Source organism: Sapajus apella, unplaced genomic scaffold, assembly GCF_009761245.1.
Source record: "Sapajus apella isolate SASKATOON/1434 unplaced genomic scaffold, GSC_monkey_1.0 scaffold45, whole genome shotgun sequence".
Taxonomy (NCBI): Eukaryota; Metazoa; Chordata; class Mammalia; order Primates; family Cebidae; genus Sapajus; species Sapajus apella.
This window is the reverse complement of record NW_022436985.1, coordinates 109,107-129,377: the sequence shown is the minus strand read 5'-3', so window position 1 is coordinate 129,377 and position 20,271 is coordinate 109,107. Positions and strand designations below refer to the sequence as shown.

The following is a 20,271-nucleotide window of genomic DNA, read 5'->3' as shown; positions in this document are numbered from 1 at the left end:
ATAGGGTGATTAGAGTTAATAATAATTGTACATTTCAAAATACCTTAAAGAATATAGTTTCATTGTGTAACTCAAAGGATAAGTGCTTAAGGGGATGGATAACTCATTCTCTGTAATGTGCTTATTTCACATTGCATGCCTGTATCAAAACATCTCATGTACCCCATAAAAATATATATGCCAGCCTGAAACAGTGGCTCATGCCTGTAATCCCAGCATTTTGGGAGGCCAAGGTAGGCGGATCTCTAGCTTGAGTTCTAGACCAGCCTGGCCAATATGGTGAAACCTCATCTCTACTAAAAATACAAAAATTAGCTGGGTATGGTGGCATGCACCTGTAGTCCCAGCTACTCGGGAGGCTGAGGCAGAAGAATTGCTTGAAGCCAGGAGGCAAAAGTTGCAGTGAGCAGAGACAGTACCACTGTACTCCAGCCTGGACAAAAGAGTGAGATTCCATCTCAAAATAAAATAAAAATTATACATATATATATATATTTATATATATATAATTTATATATATATATAATTTATATATATATATAAATTATATATATGTATAATTTGTTTATATATATATATTATGTACTCACAAAATTCAAAAATAAAAATAAATTCTAAAAAAAAATTTTTAATGTTTTTAAAAACCTAGTATTTAATAGCACAACAGGGGGACTATAGTCAATAACAACTGACCTGTACAGTTTAAAATAACTAAGAGTATTGGATTGTTTATGATACAAAGGATAAATGCTTAAGGAGATGGAGACCCAATTTTCCATGATGTGATTATTACACATTGCATGCCTATACCAAAATAGCTCATGTACCTATAAATATATATACCAATGTATCCACAAAAATTAAAAACAAAAACCAAAAAATAAAGATACTATAGCACTTACTTTTTAAATTATTTTACTACTTTAAAACTTATACTGCTGACTTCCACCAAGATAACGGAATAGAAACAGCTCCTGAGCGCAGCTCCCAGCTAGAGAGACGCTGAAGGTGAGAGATCTCCACATCTCCAATAGAGGTATGAGGTTCATGTCAATGGGACTGGTTGAACAGTGGGTGTAGCCCAAAGAGGGTGAACTGAGGCAGGGCGGGGTGCTGCCCCATCGGGAAGTGCAACTGAACAAAGGATCAGGGACTTCTCCCTGCACACCCCCACAGTACTCCCATTCAGACACTGTGCTTCTCCCGTGCCCTCTGCAACCCACAGACCAGGAGATCCCCGCCAAAAGGACTGCCAGTTATCAGCACAGATCTGAGCAGCAGCTCCAACTGGCCTGCGGGTTGTCAGCACAAATCTGGATGGGCAATCTGACTAGCACTGAGAGAACCTGCCCGACAGAGCTACCCGCCCCCAGAAAGAAGGAGATCTGAAAGCAGGGAGACAGGTGATACAGCTTCACCGGTCCCACCCTCACAAAGCCCAGCAAACTGAAACCCTCTCACTTGAGAGTTCCACAGCTAGCACATCAGTTAGAGTTCGACCCAGGACAATTGAGCTCAGTCGGGGGAAAGAAGTCTATAATTGCAAAGGTGGGGCTAAGCGCACATGTGTAAACAAAAGCCAGAGGAAATCTATATAACAGCCTGGGTGAGCCTGAGGCAGCCCAGCAGTGCCTCAGCAGGCAATCAAGGGACAGACTACATCCTCAAGCAGTTCCCTGACTCCTGCAGAACCAAAAAAATGCCTCATACAAGAGAGTTCAGGCTACACCAGGCAAGTACCCTTCTGGGATGAAGCTACCAGAGGAAAGATCAGGCAACAATCCTCACTGCTCCGCAGCCACTGCAGGTGAGTGATTCACAGGCAACCAAGGCCTGGAGTGGACCCCCAGCAGTCCTACAGCAGAGAGGACTGATTGTTAGAAGGAAAAATAAGAAACAAAAAGAAATACCCTCAACATCAGCAGAAAGGATGTCCACTCAGAGACCCCATCAGAAATCACCAACTGCAAAGATCAAGGGAAATAAGTCCGCAAAGATGGGAAGAAACCTGAACAAAAAGGATGAAATCATGAAAGACCAGAATACCTCTCCTCTCCAAGGATGTAAACTCCTCACCAGCAAGGGAACAAAACAGGATGGAGAATTAGTTTGACAAACTGACAGAAGCAGGCTTCAGAAGGTGGGTAATAACAAACTTCTCTGAGCTGAAGGGACATGTTTCAACCCAATGCAAAGAAAATAAGAACCTTGAAAAAAGGTTAGATGAAATACTAAATAGAATAACCAGCTTAGAGAACAGAACGACTTGATGGAGCTGAAAAACACAGCACGAGAACTTCGCGAAGCATACACAAGCTTCCATAGCCCAATCAATCAAGCAGAAGAAAGGATATCAGAGATTGAAGATCAACTTAATGAAAGAAAACGAGAAGGCAAGATTAAAGAAAAAAAAGTGAAAAGAAATGAACAAAGCCTCCAAGAAATATAGGATTATGTGAAAAGACTTAATCTACATTTGATTGATATACCTGAATGTGACAGGGAGAATGCATCCAAGCTGGAAAACACTCTTCAGGATATTATCCAGGAGAAATTCCCCAACCTAGCAAGGCAGGCCAACATTCAAATCCAAGAAATACAGAGAACACCACAAAGATACTCCTCAAGAAGAGCAACCCCAAGGCACATAATTGTCAGATTCACCAGGGTTGAAATGAAGAAAAAAATGCTAAGGACAGCCAGAGAGAAAGGTCAGGTCACCTACAAAGAGAAGCCCGTTAGACTCACAGCGGATCTCTAAGCAGAAACCATACAAGCCAGAAAAGAATGGGGGCCAATATTCAACATCCATTAAGAAAATAACTTTCAACCCAAAATTTCATATACACCCAAACTAAGATTCATAAATGAAGGAGAAATAAAATCCTTTATGGACAAGCAAATGCTGAGAGATTTCGTCATCACAAGACCAGCCTTACAAGAGCTCCTGAAGGAAGCACTAAACATGGAAAGGAACAACCAGTACCAGCAACTGCAAAAATATACCAAATGGTAAAGTCCAATGACACAATGAAGAAACACCATCAACTAATGGGCAGAACAGCCATCCAGTAACAAAATGGCAGGATCAAATTCAAACATAGCAATATTAACCTTAAATGTAAGCAGCCTAAACGTCCCAATCAAAAGACAGACTGGCAAACTGGATAAAAAGTCAAGACCCAACGGTATTCTGTATCCAGAAGACCCATATCACCTGCAAAGACACACACAGACTCAAGATAAAGGGATGGAAGAAGCTTTACCAAGCAAATGGAGAGCAAAAAAGAACAGGGTTGCAATCCTAGTCTTTGATAAAACAGACTTAAAACCAACAAAGATCAAAAGAGACAAAGAAGGGCATTACATAATGGTAAAAGGATCAATGCAACAAGAAGAGCTAACTGTTCTAAATATATATACACCGAATACAGGAGCACCCAGATACATAAAGCAAGTTCTTACTGACCCACAAAGAGACTTAGGCTCTACACAATAATAGTGGAAGACTTTAACACTCCATTGTCAATATTAAACAGATCAATGAGACAGAAAATTAACAAGGATATCCAGGACATGAATGCAGATTTGGACCAAGCAAACCTAATAGGCATCTACAGAACTTTCCACCCCAAATCCACAGAATATACATTCTTCTCAGCATTGCATTGCACCAACTCTAAAACTGACCACATATTTGGAAGTAAATCACTCCTCAGCAAATAAAAAGAATGGAAATCATAACAAACAGCCTCTCAGATCACAGTGCCATCACATTAGAACTCAGAATTAAGAAACTCACTCAAAACTGCACAACTATATGGAAACTGAACAACATGCTCCTGAATGATGACTGGATAAACACTGAAATGAAGAAAGAAATAAAAATGTTCTTTGAAACCAATGAGAACAAAGACACAACATACCAGAATCTCTGAGACACATTTAAAGCAGTGTCCAGAGGGAAATTAGTAGCAATAAATGCCCACATGATAAACGAGGAAAGATCTAAAATCAACACCCTATCATCAAAATTGAAAGAGCTAGAGGAGCAAGATGAAAAAAACTCAAAAGCTAGCAGAAGACAAGAAATAACTAAGAGAAACATTAAAAAAAAGTTCAAAAAAATCAGTAGATCCAGGAGCTGGTTTTTTGAAAAGACCAATAAAACAGACAGACCACTAGCCAGACTAATAAAAAAGAAAAGAGAGAAGAACTGAATAGATGCAATAAAAAATGAAAAAGGGAACATCACCACCAATTCCACAGAAATACAAACTACCATCAAAGATTACTACAAACAACTCTACACACATGTATCAGTAAATCTGGAAGAAATGGATAAATACCTGGACACTCGCACCCTCCCAAAGTTGAAACCCCGAATAGACCAATAACAAGGTCTGAAGTTGAGGCAGCAATGAATAGCCTACCAACCAAAAAAAATCCAGGTGCAGATGGGTTCACAGCCAAATTCTACCACACATACAGAGAGAAGTTGGTACCATTCCTTCTGAAAGTATTCCAAACAATCCGAGAAGAGGGAATCCTTCCCAAATCATTTTATGAGACCAGCATCATCCTGACAGCAAAACTTGGCAGAGAATCAACTAAAAAAGAAAGCTTCAGGCCAATATCCATTGAACATCAATGCAAAAATCTTCAATAAAATACTGACAAACTAAATGTAACAGCACATCAAAAAGCTTATCCATCACGATCAAGTTGGCTTCATCCCAGGGATGCAAGGCTGGTTCAACATAGGCAAATCTATAAATGTAATCCATCACATAAATAGAACCAAAGACAAAAGCCACATGATTATCTCAAGAGATGCAAAGAAGGCCTTCGACATAATTCCCTATCACCTGATCACAAATTTAATCTCCAATTCAGCTACCTATAGACAGAAAACACTCAAGATTTTGTGGTCACTAGGAACAATTTCTCCTCCATGACATTGAACTCTAACAATTACCCTCAGTGACCAAAATCTCCTATCCTTTCACCTCTTGTATTCCCGCTCTCCTACCTACCTTCTGTTGACTCTCATTTTTATCTCTCAGTCTCAACTCCTCCTTGTTCTTAGAAGCTATGAATCCCCTTATGATTTCTTTATCCCCCCACTTAGCATTGATTCCAAGATTAGCCATACTGTCCTTGGAAATTCTGATGCTCTCAAGCCCTTGACACTTAGCCATATTTATAGCTCCAACCTCTGGTGATGCTTATCCACAACTACTATTGCCCTCATATTGTCAATAATGAACTTGTGCTAACCACTATAAAATGGGACCTTTTTCTTCCACCTGCAACTATTTTATTTATCATAATTTAACTATTTGTCACATTCCTTATGTTATATTAAGATGTATATTCCATTATTCTCAATTATTGAACACCTACCTCCCTCACCCTCTGAAAAGGACCTCACTGATTACATCACCAAAACAACATAGGTTATCTAAATAAAATTATTTCATATCCTATATGCCTCAATATTTGTCTTTCAGGGATCTGCAAACTATGGCCAATAACCCACATCCAGCTAATGTCTGCTTTTGTAAATGAATGTTTTACTGGAATACTATTCATCTATATATTGTCTATGGCTCCTTTTGTGCTACAACAGTTGAGTAGTTGTGAAAGACATTATATTACCCACAAATTCTAAACATTTAATATCTTCCCCTTTACAGAAAAAGCTTTCTAATCCGTGATCTATTTCATCATCCATTCTTTCTTCCTTTTAATAAAAAAAGAGGTATGTCTGTTCTTCTTTAATATAAACTAGCTGTTTATGCCTTGGATCCCCTTGATCATCTGCTCCTGAACAGTAGAATATTATCACATCTATACATTTTTGTAGCTCCTGTATTCCCACTGGATCCTTCAGTCTCCTCTTAATCAACCATCTGATTTTTCTTCTTCCCTTTGCCATCAAAGTTCTGGTGGTAGAAGGTGGCAGAAGCTTTGACTATTATAATATATAATAATATATAACATTAATATAATATGTAACAATATAACATAATGTATATTAATATGGAATATATCATGTAATATATTAACATGTAATATGATATACAACAAATAATTATAATTATATATATTATATATTCAATGTTTCTATTGCCTGGCCCCATTTCCCTTATTCCATGGAATCTAACTTTTACCTGCTACCAAAACTGTTCTTTCAATACTCACAATAATTAAAATACTTACTCTCTCAATATCTTTTATTAATTAAATATAAAGCCTTGCTTTGTCCTGCATTCTTCTCCATTATCTCTTCTTTTAAAAAGTTATTGCAATTTTATTATCTTTTTAAATAGCATGTTCGTTATAAAACGTTAGAAAATTCAACTAAGCAGAAAAGATAAATTAAAGTCACCCATAATTTCACTACTTTGAGTTAAACAATATAAATATTTGGATGGCATTAGGAGAAATACCTAACGTTGATGATGGGGGGATGGATGCAGCAAACCACCATGCACATGTATACCTGTGCAACAAACCTGCACATTTTGTACATGTACCCCAGAACTTAAAGTATAATAAAAAATAAATATTTCACTATGACTAAACGTACATGTATTTATTAATAGTAATAAAAATCATATTATGCATTTACTTTTTTATTTACTAATTTATCATGACAATCTTTCTCTAAAAAATATTTCTATAACCTTTCCTTTTTGAATCTCTATCCTTGTGTCTAAATTCCCTGAATCACTTCCTACTTCACTAATTATCTCTCCTTTAGCTTTTCTGTCATACCTCACTCCCAAAATCTGTGTTCTTTCAGGATCTGTTCTTAAATTTCTTCTGATCTCTGTATTCTCTTCTACAGCCATCTCATTGCTTCAATTATCACCTTCATAACTGCCAAATCAGTATCTCTACCCATAATTTGTATTACAAATTATATTTTCAAATTTCTACTATCTGTTGGTAATTTTTCTCCAAATTCACTTGTCTAAAGCTGAACTCATTGTCTGCTCATCATAATGAGTATTTTCTGTGATTACCACCTCTGCCAGAGACACAGTCAACTAAATTCACTTTTTTTTAATTTTTATTATACTTTAAGTTCTGGGGTACATGTGCAGAGCATGCAGGTTTGTTACATAAGTATACACGTGCCATGGTGGCTTGCTGTATCAATCCCCCATCATCTACATTAGGTATTTCTCCTAATGTTATCCCTCCCTAATCTCCCAACCCATGTTATCCCTCCCCTAACCCCCCGCCCCACTCCCCGAAAAGTCCTGGTGTGTGACGTTTCCCTCCCTGTGTCCATGTGTTCTCACTGTTCAACACCTACTTATATGTGAGAACATGTGGTGTTTGGTTTTCCGTTCCTGTGTCAGTTTGCTGAGAATGATGGTTTCTAGTTTCATCCATGTCCCTGCAAAGGACAAGAACTCATCTGTTTTTATGGCTGCATAGTATTCTGTGGTGTATATGTGCCACATTTTCTTTATCCATCTATCATTGATGGGCATCTGGGTTGGTTCCAAGTCTTTGCTATCGTAAACAGTGTCACAATAAACATAAATGTGCATGTGTCCTTACAATAGAATGATTTATAATACTTTGGGTATATACCCAGTAATGGAATTGCTGGGTCAAATGGTATTTCTATTTCTAGATCCTTGAGGAATCATCACATTGTCTTCCACAATGGTTGAACTAACTTACACTCCCACCAACAGTGTAAAAGCATTCCTATTTCTCCACATCCTCTTCAGCATCCCAAATTCACTTTTAAGTCATCCCTGCCTTTTCCTACTTGCTTGCCTATACACACATATATGCACACATGCACACTCAGTGTCAGCATTTAGTTGTGTACATAACAAAATAATGGAAAATTTTGTGGTTCTATTTCAAAATAATTATGGGAACCTATGATTTAGCATTATACAAGCCAAAAAATTTGGAATTTAGGGAATGAAGAAGGGTCCATCTTCCTTCATTGGCTGAAAACTTAAATGAAAATGTTTTACACTTTAGGAACAAATATTTGCTATGATAATAAAGCACTAAGAAAATGCTACATATAATAAAACCCCTATATTTCAACCAGTTCATTCAATTTAATTTCTTATTCTTTTTACTACTTATAATAAGATAAAGAAATAAAAAGTGATTCTATTTTTATTTCTCTAGTTTTAAGATACTGTGATAGAAAAAGTCATTGTGCAAATTTTCAATTTTAAGCCAAGCATTTATTAGTTTGACATTATCCTAAATATGCAAAACTAATAATACTTTCACATTTCTGCTTTAATTATAAATTATGATTTTTAAAAATTCCTATTTTATCTGACTTGTTTTCACAGAGCTGATTTTCAAAAGAAAGAGTCACATTACATTTAATCACAGATGAACAAGCTCTGGGTAAACTCACAGTTTTTTATTAGGTACTTCAAAGCACATATGTAATTAGAGGTAAACTGGCCTTATGTATAGTGAAATTTAAACTGTGTATTAGATCTCACTAGAAGGGAACACACCAAGAAGCTATCAAATCTTCAGCTCTTCAGAACAGTCACACCTTTTCCCACCTACTCCCCTAACACCCTAAGATATCTAACATTACTATTGTTAAGGCAAACTAAATGTGGCCTGAGAAGGACTCTCTACTCCCATACCTATGTGTCCTAGTGAACCAACTGCAACCTAACTTAATAGGTAAACAAGACTGAATACCTAACTTTGTAGTATGCACCTGTAATGATAGCTGAGTCTTGGCCAATCGCAGCAGCCATACTTCAACCACTCATACTCTGCTGAGTGTTCAAACTGTGTTCAAATAAGGCAAATGCCAAACTGTAACCAATCCAGTTGTTTCTGTACCTCACTTCGAATTTCTGTATGTCATTTCCCTTTTTTGTCTACAAATTTATTCTGACCAAAAGGCATCCCTGGAGTCTCTCTGAATTTACTGTGATTTTATGGGCTGCCAAATTCGCAAATCATTCGTTGCTCAATCACAGTCCTTTAAATTTGGCTACAGTTTTTCTTTGAACAGAAGGTGTCAGAAGTGGGGGTCCAAAGCAGACCTTTGAACAACCCCCAGGAGTGCTGAGTGAACAGGCAAGGTACCTACAAGGACTCACTTGTGTCCTTTGGTCCCTCAGACAGAAATGGAACTGGGTCCAGGATGAGATTTGATCCAGTAATTAACAGCCTTGTTTTCACAGAGTTTAATCCAGTTAGAAGCCTCTTACATCCGACTGGGTCAGAAAAAACCTGGTAGTAAATGGTAATATTGTAGGGGTTGTAAAATTTGGCTTTTCAAAATCCACAGCGATTTTTGAGTTCGACCCCATTGTTTAATTTTTCTTGCATGCTTATGCGGAAAAAAATTATTTTAAAAATCAACTTAGGAGTCATGAGTTCTTTGCAAGGACGTTTTTAAGCAGAGACAACAACCACTTGACAGAGATAATAAATACAGTTCCTTCTACAATATTCATTGAATGACAATTAACTATCAGGTATATTAGATCAAACAGCACAGTAACCTCGTGATAACAGGATTCCATGACCTTAAAATGGGGAAAATAAATGCAACAGCCACTTTTCAGCTTACCTTTTTTTTCGCCTGCAATACTATTATTTCATATAATCGTGGGATAAATGAGCAATAATTTTGTTGTTGATCTCTCTTTATGTTAACATTTTCATAATATGATGTCTTTTTCCTTTAGAAAATTCAAACAGAAATTAAGAGTTCTCAATTTTAAATCTAAATGTTTATGGAAGCAAAGAAATTCTTTCTACAGCAGGATATCCTGCTTTTAAAGTATGGGATAATAAGATCATCTAGGTGTATTAAACCAATAAATTCAAAATTTTGTAAAATGTATTTGTTTTGTTGGTTAGTTATGCTTTTTTCCAATTGAGAGCATTATTATAAACCTATTTGAATAATTATTACAAAAAGAAAAGATCTGGTATTTACATCATGAATTGAATAAAAAGCTAACTCTAAAAAAAAGTTCCCTTTCTGTTATACACATCCACAGGAATTAAAATCAATTTTTAAAAGTTTCCTGTGTATTCTATGTACCATTAAATTCCAAATCCCTTGGTATTTCAACTATTACTAAAATAAGAGGAAAATAGCCCTGTGCTATCTGTATCAGAAAACAGCATAAAGATCTTTGAAAACAAAAGGGAAACTTCTTTTCATTGAAATTCAGGTAACCTCAAGAAAGAATCAAAAACTAAGTAAGCAGTGAATAAGAGCCCAATCTTGGGAGTTAGACAGCCCAATAAGATCCCAGCATTCCTACCTACTACTTATATAATCTTATGCAAATCACCTAACTTCTCTAAGCTTCAGATTCATCCCCTGATGAAATTGGTGATTGGAATCTGGTCATTGGAAATAGTGATAACCAATTCTCAAGGTTGCAATGATTAAAGTAGATAATATATGTAAAATAAGGTGGTTAATGCCAATAGGGCTTTTAATAAACACACAATAACTGTGAGCTAGTATTATTACAAGAATCACATTTAAACCAGATATACAGACTACACCACTATTTTTTCTATTTCACAAAGAGGATTTTTTTAAAAAATCTGATATGCAACATTTCCAACAAACTATACAGAACATATGGAGATTAAAAAATATATAACACACCCACAGTCAATATCATACTGAATGGGCAAAAACTAGAGGCATTCCCTTTGAAATCTGGCACTAGGTAAGGATGACCTCTCTCACCACTCCTATTCAATATAGTAATGGAAGTTCTAGCCAGAGCAATCAGGCAAGAAAAAGAAATAAAGGGTATTCAATAAGGAAAGGAGGAAGGCAAATTGTCTCTGTTTGCAGATGATATGATTGTATATTTAAGAAGACCCCATCATCTCAGCCCAAAATCTCCTGAAACTGATAAGCAACTTCAGCAAAGTCTCAGGATACTAAATCAATGTGCAAAAATCAGAAGCATTCCTATACACCAGTAACAGACTTAAAGAGAGCCAAATCAAGAATGAACTACCATTCACAACTGCTACAAAGGGAATAAAATACTTAGGAATACAACTAACCTCTTAGGATGTAAAGGATCTCTTCAAGGAGAAGTACAAACCACTGCTCCACAAAATAAGAGAGGACACAAACAGATGGAGAAACATTCCATGCTCAAGGTTAGGAAGAATCAATATCATGAAAATGACCATATTGCCCAAAGTAATTTACAGATTCAATGCTATCCCCATCAAGTTACTACTGACCTTCATCACAGAACTGTACAAAAACATGCTAAACTTCATATGGAGCCAAAAGAGAGCCCGCATAGCCAAGTCAATTCTAAGCAAAAAGAACAAAGCTGGAGGCATCACGCTACCTGACTTCAAACTATACTACAAGGCTACAGTAATCAAAACAGCATGGTACTGGTAACAAAACAGAGATATAGACCAAGGGAACAGAACAGAGGCCTCGGAGGCAACGCCACACATCTACAACCATCTGATCTTTGACAAACCTCACAAAAACAAGCCATGGGGAAAAGATTTCCTGTTTAATAAATCCTGTTGGGAAAACTGGCTAGCCATGTGCAGAAAGCAGAAACTGGACCCCTTCCTGACACCTTACACTAAAATTAACTCCAGATGGATTAAACACTTAAACATAAGACCTAACACCATAAAAACCCTAGAAGAAAATCTAGGCAAGACCATTCAGGACATAGGCATAGGCAAGGACTTGAGGACAAAAACACCAAAAGCATTGGCAACAAAAGCCAAAATAAACAAATGGGATCTAATCAAACTCCAGAGCTTCTGTACAGCAAAAGAAACAGTCATTAGAGTGAACTGGCAATCAACAGAATGAGAAAATTTTTGCAATCTACCCACCTGACAAAGGGCTAATATCCAGAACCTACAAAGAACTAAAACAGATTTACAAGGAAAAAACAAACAAGCCCATTCAAAAGTGGGCAAAGGACATGAACAGACACTTTACAAAAGAAGACATATATAAGGCCAACAAACATGAAAAAATGCTCATCATCACTGGTCATTAGAGAAATGTAAATCAAAACGACATTGAGATACCGTCTCACGCCAGTTACATGTTCTTCACATGTACCCCAAAACCTAAAATGCAATAAAATATATATAGAAAATAATATATATATATATATAAAACACAAAGTTATGTAATTACTATTACTTTCTTTGTTCAGTAGTGCTGTGATTTAATATGCACCTACCATCTCACTCACTACTATATGCCCACTTCCTTACTGATTATTATTTGCTAAAAACTCAACAAATAAAAAGAAAAACAAAAAAAAATCAACAAACTTGCTTTCAGTCCTCAAAAAGATTTATGGATAAGAAATTTATATATGAAATATCAGAAATATCACATATCATTTAGATCTGTATCTTTCCCAAAAAGAGATCTATACACTTATCTTTCATTTAAAGTGACAAAATATCTCCACTTTTGTACTGAATCAAGACTACCAGAATAATCCTGACTCACTATATAAAACAAAAAGTCCAAAAAATTAAAAAAACAAGTAGAAAATGTCAACTGCCAGAAGGAACTAAGACAACTCCAAGTAAAAGATACAGTGAAAGCAGTTAAAGAGCAAACAAATTACTAAAATGATGAAATGACTGAAGCAGTCAGGAATGCAATCTATATTAATACATTTCTTCAAAAAGTTAAAATACAAATGGAAGAAAGGGAAATACAGGAGAAATAACAAAGATCAAATAAAGCAACAGCACAATAAATGGAGGGAGAATGAGAGTGGGACAAGGTTGGGGAAGTAAAACAGGCTGGTAGGAAAAACCACCAAGCAGAATCTGTCAACACTGCTTAGAGTCCCAATTATACCTGGGGTAGTCAGTCAGAAGTACAGTGAAATGGGTGGAAAACAATCATCACAGAATTATATACATTTTAAAAGATGAATTTTGACTTATATTACTTAAACCTCAATAAAACTGAGAAGAGAGGAAGGAGAAAAGGCAAGAGAGAGAGAGGGCAAGATAGAGAGAGAGGAGGTGGGGGGGAAGGGGGAAAGGAAGAGAGAGAGCATTCACACAAACCAGCCAATCTGGCAGAAAAAGAGGATAGGATTAAAATATTGAAGAACAAAAGCATATGTCAAGAAGACTATGATCCTCTACAGATCTTGTCTTGTTTGGAATAATAATAGTATTATTAAGCAAAGACTTAATTAAGCTAAATAGGCATGTTAATGTTCTGGCATAACTACTAAAAGAATAAAAATACCAAGGTATATATTCCATATTAAGAGGGTAAAAAAATGAACAGGATAATGGGTTACAGTATAAATTCCCAAAAACAAGGGCCATGTTTTATTCTTGTTATTCTCAGTTATTAAGTTCAGAACGGCCACAAAACAAGAATTCAAACAATGTTTACTCAATGAATGAACGGTAGCAGGGGAGTCCAAGCAAGATCCTAAAATATATCCACTGCTAGTATACAGATATGTCTGATCTGTCTAGCAAATTAATTGAGTATGTAATCACTCTGTGGCTTCTTGGGAGAACATTTATGCTATAAGAGAGAAAAAATCAGGCAGATAAGCTGGACTCCTAAAAATCTAATTATGAGAAAAGGTAGTAGATTCTGAGGACAACATGGTATTTGCTACTCAATTTTGCCTTTCATGAACTCATGTCTAAGGCCTAACTGTAGGAGGAGAAAACAGAGTTATTTTGCCAGAAATGTATTTCATCATAAATATTCTTTGACTTACACTGACTGAGAATATCTTCTAAATCCATCATGTAGTCAGAGGATTGAAGATGAGAGCCAGAGATAAAATGCAGAATTTTGGGTCACCTTCTTTTACATTTTCTCTGATCGTTTGTCTACTTTTTAATTAAGGACAGTATATTTCAGTACATGGATACATGGGCTGTGTAGTCAAACAGGCTTCAATTTAACTTTAGCTCTTCTATTTGATAGTTGCATGATGTGGAATATTTTATTTATCCCCTTTAACCCTTGGGTTTTTCACTCATAAAATAGATATAACAATATTAACTATGCAAAGCTTGCTGTGAAGATTAAATGAGTTAATGCACATATAGTAGGTTGCACAAGATTTAGCTTATTAAAAAAACCAATAACTTTCATATAGATTACATCAAAATATAACACTTCTTGGAGTTTTTCATACTAAGTTGTCCTTTCTTTATAACATAGCCTAGTCTGAATTATTAGAATACTTTTCTAGCCAAGAGCTATATTTTTACTTACTGGCCTATATCATACTGTCCAGGACCAGGACTTGACTTTTTAGGTAACTCTTGTCTTCCTGAAGAGTTGCCAAAATGTATGCCTTTGTATTTCAAAGTTGCATTGGAAACACCCTAAAAAATAAAAAGTTTTCAAAAGTGAGGATGAAACAGTTTAAATAAGTCATGAAACAATGTTTAGCATTACCTAGGTCTAAATCTAAAGCAAGGATAGCCTCCTTAAGGGGGTTCCACTGGTCAATGCCAGAGTGTTCCTTGAAAGATCCCAGGCTAAGTTGTCATTGTTGGATCCCATCCCACTCGTGAGTCAGCTAGTTTTCCTGGAGAAGTATCTCTAACATTAGCATATTCTCAACTAATATGAACAGCTTTGCTCTTGACAGTACACCTAGTAATCTGAAGCCTTAAGAAAAATTAAAATTAGCTCCTCATCATTTAAAAAAGAGAGAAGGGATAACATTACTTAGGAAATAGAAATATCTATTAAAAATTACCTTAACTAAATAGATTGAAAAAATGCAAACAGCACCAACAGTCGTTAGATAACTTCACATTAATGTAACCTTTACACATAGTTAGAAATACTTAACAATAAATTAAACACTAGCCTAAGTTCATTTTACTGTTAATGTTTAAAGACAGGATCAGGAAAAATATTGCGAAGATGGCTCAATAGGAACAGCTGCAGAGTGCAGTTCCCAGTAAGAAAAACACAGAGTACTCACTGCATTTCCAAACAAGTTTTCGCTGCCCACAGACCAGGAGACTCTGGGGCCAAAAGCACCATGAGTTTTCAGCATGGCTAGTGCCATGGGTTGGCGCACAGAAACTCACACAAATCTGAGCAGCCATTTCAACTGGCACCTGGAATGCCTGTGAGACAGAGCCGCCCATTCAACTGAAAGGGAGGGGGCTGAGTCAGGAAGCCAAGCTATCTGGCTCAGCAGGTACCACCTTCACAAAACAAGCAATCTGAAATGCTCTGGATTGAGAGTTTCACAGCAAGCGCAGCTCGACCCGGGATGGTCCAGCTCAGTGGGGGGAAGGGCATCTGCTGCTACCAAGGCAGTCTGCCAATACCGAGGCAGTTCACACAGCAGCTGGGCAGAGCCTGCAGCAGCTCAGCAACACCTCTGCTGGCAGACTGTGACTAGACTACTCCATGAGGGGCAGGGCAACTCTCAAAAAAGGCAGCAGCATGTCAGGAACTTATAAATAAAGCCAACTTTCCCAGGTCACAGCACCTAGGAAAAGAGGCGGATATGAGTTCTGCTGCAGCAGACTTAAAGGTACCTGCCAAGCAGCTCTGCATGGAACAATGGAGTTCCCAGCACAGCACTCGAACTCCTAGAAGGGAAAGAATGTCTCCTCAAGCAGCTCCCCAACACCCATATACCCAAAGAGACACCTCATAAAGGAGGGCTCAGGCCAATATCTGGTGGGTACCCTTCTGGGACAAAGATAACAGAAGAAGAAACCAGCAGCAACCCTTACTGTTCTGCAGCCCCCGCAGGTGATCCCCAGGCAAGCAAGTCTGGAGTGGACCTCCAGCAGTCCTGCAGCAGAGAAGTCTGTTAGAAGAAACACTAAGAAACAGAAAGAAATAGCTTCAACATCAACAAAAAGGATGTCCACTCAGAGACCCCATCCAAAAATCACCAACTACAAAGACCACAGGTAGATAAAGCCACTAAGATGGGAAAAAAAAAAAACAGCACAAAAAGATGAAAACACCAAAAAGCAGAATGCCTCTCCTCCACCAAGGAATCACAAAATTTCTCACCAGCAAGGATCAAAGATGGATGGAGAATGAATCTGATGAACTGATAGAGGCTTCAGAAGGTGAGTAATAACAAACTTCTCAGAGCTCAAAGAACATGTACTAACCCAATGCAAAGAAACTAAGACTCTAGAAAAAGGTTAGATGAGATGCTAACTAGAATAAACAGCTTAGAGAAGAATATAAATGATTTGATGGAGCTGAGAAACAGAACACGAGAACTTCACAAAGCATACACAAGTTTCAAAAGCCAAACGGACCAAGAAAAAGAAAGGATATCAAGATCAACTCAATGAAATAAAATGAGATGGTAAGAATAGAGAAAAAAGAGTGAAAAGAAATTAACAAAATCTCTATGAAATATGGGATTATGGGAAAAGACCTGATCTACGTTTGATAGGTGTCCTGAATGCGACAGAGAGAGTAAATCCAAACTGGAAAACACTCTTCAGGATATTATCTAGGAGAACTCCCAAACCTAGCAAGGCAGGCCACCATACACATCCCGGAAACACAGAGAACACCACAAAGATATTCCTCAAGAAGAGTAACCGCAAGGCACATAATTGTCAGATTCACCAAGGTTGAAATGAAGGAAAAAATGCTAAGGGCAGCCAGAGAAAAAGATTGGGTTACCCACAAAGGGAAGCCTATCAGACTCACAGCAGATCTCTCCACAGAAATCCTACAAGCCAGAAGAGTGGGTGTCAATATTCAACATCCTTAATGAAAATAGCTTTCAACCTAGAATATCATATCCAGCCAAACTAAGCTTCATAAGTGAAGGAGAAATAAAATCCTTTACAGACAAGCAATTGCTGAGAGATTCTGTCACCACCAGGCCTGCCTTACAAGAGCTCCTGAAAGAAGCAGTGAACAAGGAAGCAGCCAGTCCAAAAATGTATCAAATGGTAAAGACCATTGACACAATGAAGAAAATGTGTCAACTAACAGATAAAACATCCAGCTAGTATCAAAATGGCAGTTTCAAATCCACAAATAACAATATTAACCTTAATTGTAAAGGGCTAAATGCCCCAATCAAAAGACACAGACTAGTAAATTGGATAAAAAGTCAAGAACCATGGGTGTGCTGTATTCAGGAAACCCATCTCATGTGCAAGGACACACATAGGCTCAAAATAAAGGGACGGAGGAAGATTTATCAAGCAAATGGAGAGCAAAAAAACAGGAGTTACAATTCTAGTCTCTGATAAAATGGACTTTAAACCAACAAAGATCAAGAGACAAAGAAGGGCATTACATAATGGTAAAAGGATCAATGCATCAAGAAGAGCTAATGATCCTAAATATATACACACCCAATACAGGAGCACCAAGGTACATAAAGCAAGTAGTTCTTAACGACCTACAAAGAGACTTGGACTCCCACACAATAATAGTGAGATACCTTAACACTCCACTGTCAACATTAGACAGATAAACAAGGCAGAAAATTAACAAGGATATCCAGGACTTGAACTCAGATCTGGACCAAGCAAACCTAATAGACATCTACAAAAATCTCCACCCCAAATCCACAGAATATACATTCTTCTCAGCATCACATTGCACCTACTCTAAAATTGATCATATAATTGGAAGTAAATCACTTCTCAGCAAATGCAAAGGAACAGAAATTATAACAAACAGTCTCTCAGACCACAGTGCAATAAATTAGAACTCAGAATTAAGAAACTAACTCAGAACTGCACAACTTCATGGAAACTGAACAACCTGCTCCTGAATGTTGACTGGATAAACAATGAAATGAAGGCAGAAATAAAGACGTTCTTTGAAACCAATGAGAATGAAGACATGATGTACCAGAATCTCTGGGACACATTTAGAGCAGTGTCTAGAGGGAAATTTATAGCAATAAATGCCCACCAGAGAAGAGGGGAAAGATCTAAAATCGACAACCTATTGTAAAAACTGAGAGAGCTAGAGGAGCTACATGAAAATAAAAAAAATAAAGAAAAACTCAAAAACTAGCAGAAGACACGAAATAACTAAGATCAGAGCAGAACTGAAGGGTATAGAGACACAAAAACCCTTCAAAAAAATCTGTAAATCCAGGAGCTGGTTTTTTTAAAAGATCAACAAAATAGACCGCTTGCCAAATTAATAAAAAAGAAAAGGGAGAAGAATCAAATAGATGCAATAAAAAAACAAAAAAGGGGATATCACCACCAATTCCACAGAAATACAAACTACCATCAGAGATTACTACAAACAACTCTATGCACATAAGCCAGTAAACCTGGAAGAAATGGATACATTCCTGGACACATACACCCTCACAAGCCTAAACCAGTAAGAAGTTGAAACTTTGAACAGACCAATAACAAGGGCTGAAGCTGAGGCAGCAATTAATAGCCTACCAACCAAAAAAAGCCCAGGTCCAGATGAGTTCACAGCTGAATTCTATCAGATGTATAAAGAGGAGCTGGTACTCTGAAACTATTCCAAAAAATCCAAAAAGAGGGAATCCTTACCAAATCATTTTATGAGGCCAACATCATCCTGATACCAAAACCCAGCAGAGACTCAACAAAAGAATAAAACTTCAGGCCAATATCCATGATGAACATTAATGCAAAAATCCTCAATAAAAGACTAGCAAACAGATTGCAACAGCACATCAAAAAGCTTCCAGTAGGCTTCATCCCAGGGATACAAGACTGGTTCAACATACGTAAGTGTATAAACATAATCCACCACATAAACAGAACCAAAGACAAAAACTAAATGATTATCTCAAGAGATGCAGAGAAGTCCTTCGACAAAATTGAACAGTCCTTTATGCCAAAAGCTCTCAATAAACCAGGTTTCAAAGGAACATATCTCAAAATAATAAAAGCTATTTATGACAAACCTACAGTCAATATCATACTGAATGGGCAAAAACTGGAAGCATTCCCTTTGAAATCTGGCACTAGACAAGGATGCCCTCTCTCACCACTCCTATTCAATATAGTATTGGAATTTCTAGCCAGAGCAATTAGGCAAGAAAAAAAAAAATAAAGAGTATTCAATTAGGAAAGGAGGAATTCAAACTGTCTCTATTTACAGATGACATGACTGTATATTTGGAAGACCCTATCATCTAAGCCCAAAATCTCCTGAAACTGATAAGCAACTTCAGCAAAGTCTCAGGATTCTAAATCAATGTGCAGAAATCACAAGCATTTCTTTACATCAATAACAGACTAACAGAGAGCCAAAACATGAGTGAACTCCCATTCACAATTGCTACAAAGAGAATAAAATACCTAGGAATACAACTAACCTCTTAGGATGTAAAGGACCTCTTCAAGGAGAACTACAAACCACTGCTCAACAAAATGAGAGGACACAAACAGATGGAGAAACATTCCATGCTCATGGTTAGGAAGAATCAACATAGTGAAAATGGCCATACTGCCCAAAGTAATTTACAGATTCAACACTATCTCCATCAAGTTACCATTGACCCTTTTTACAGAACTGGAAACAACCACCTTAAACTCCATATGGAACCAAAAGAGAGACCACATAGCCAAGACAATCCTAAGCAAAAAGAACAAAGCTGAAGGCATCACACTACCTGATTTCAAACTATACTACAAGGCTATAGTAATCAAAACAGCATGGCACGGGTACCAAAATAGAAATATAGACCAGTGGAGCAAAACAGAGGATTCGGAGGCAATGCCACACATCTACAACCATCAGATCATTGACAGACTTCACAAAAACAAGCAATGGGGAAAGGATTTCCTGTTTAATAAATCCTGTTGGGAAAACTGGCTAGCCATGTGCAGAAAGCAGAAACTGGACCCCTTCCTGAAACCTTACACTAAAACTAACTTCAGATGGATTAAAGACTTAAATATAAGACCTAACATCATAAAAACCCTAGAAGAAAACCTAGGCAAAACCATTCAGGACATAGGCATAGGCAAAGGCTTCATGACTAAAACACCAAAAGCATTGGCAACAAAAGCCAAAATAGACAAATGGGACCTAATTAAATTCCAGAGCTTCTGTACAGCAAAAGAAATAATCATAACAGTGAACCAACAACCAACAGAATGAGAAAAAATTTTGCAATCTACCCATCTGACAAAGGGCTAATATCCAGAATCTACAAAGAACTAAAACAAATTTACAAGAAAAAAAAACAAACAAATCCATCCAAAACTGGGCGAAGGATA

General features: G+C 37.0%; 1 protein-coding gene across 3 annotated transcripts in view; it reads right to left on the bottom strand.

Moving 5' to 3' along the window:
• The window catches only part of STPG2 (sperm tail PG-rich repeat containing 2), a 613,616-nt gene that overhangs the window by 557,756 nt on the left and 35,589 nt on the right, over window positions 1-20,271 (bottom strand). For all 3 annotated transcript variants that reach the window (XM_032239554.1, XM_032239555.1, XM_032239556.1), the window contains 2 exons: window positions 14,294-14,406; window positions 9,608-9,719 (listed from right to left, as the gene is read on the bottom strand). In XM_032239554.1, coding sequence (XP_032095445.1) covers window positions 9,608-9,719; window positions 14,294-14,406 — 225 coding nt within the window. The remainder of the gene's footprint in view (window positions 1-9,607; window positions 9,720-14,293; window positions 14,407-20,271) is intronic.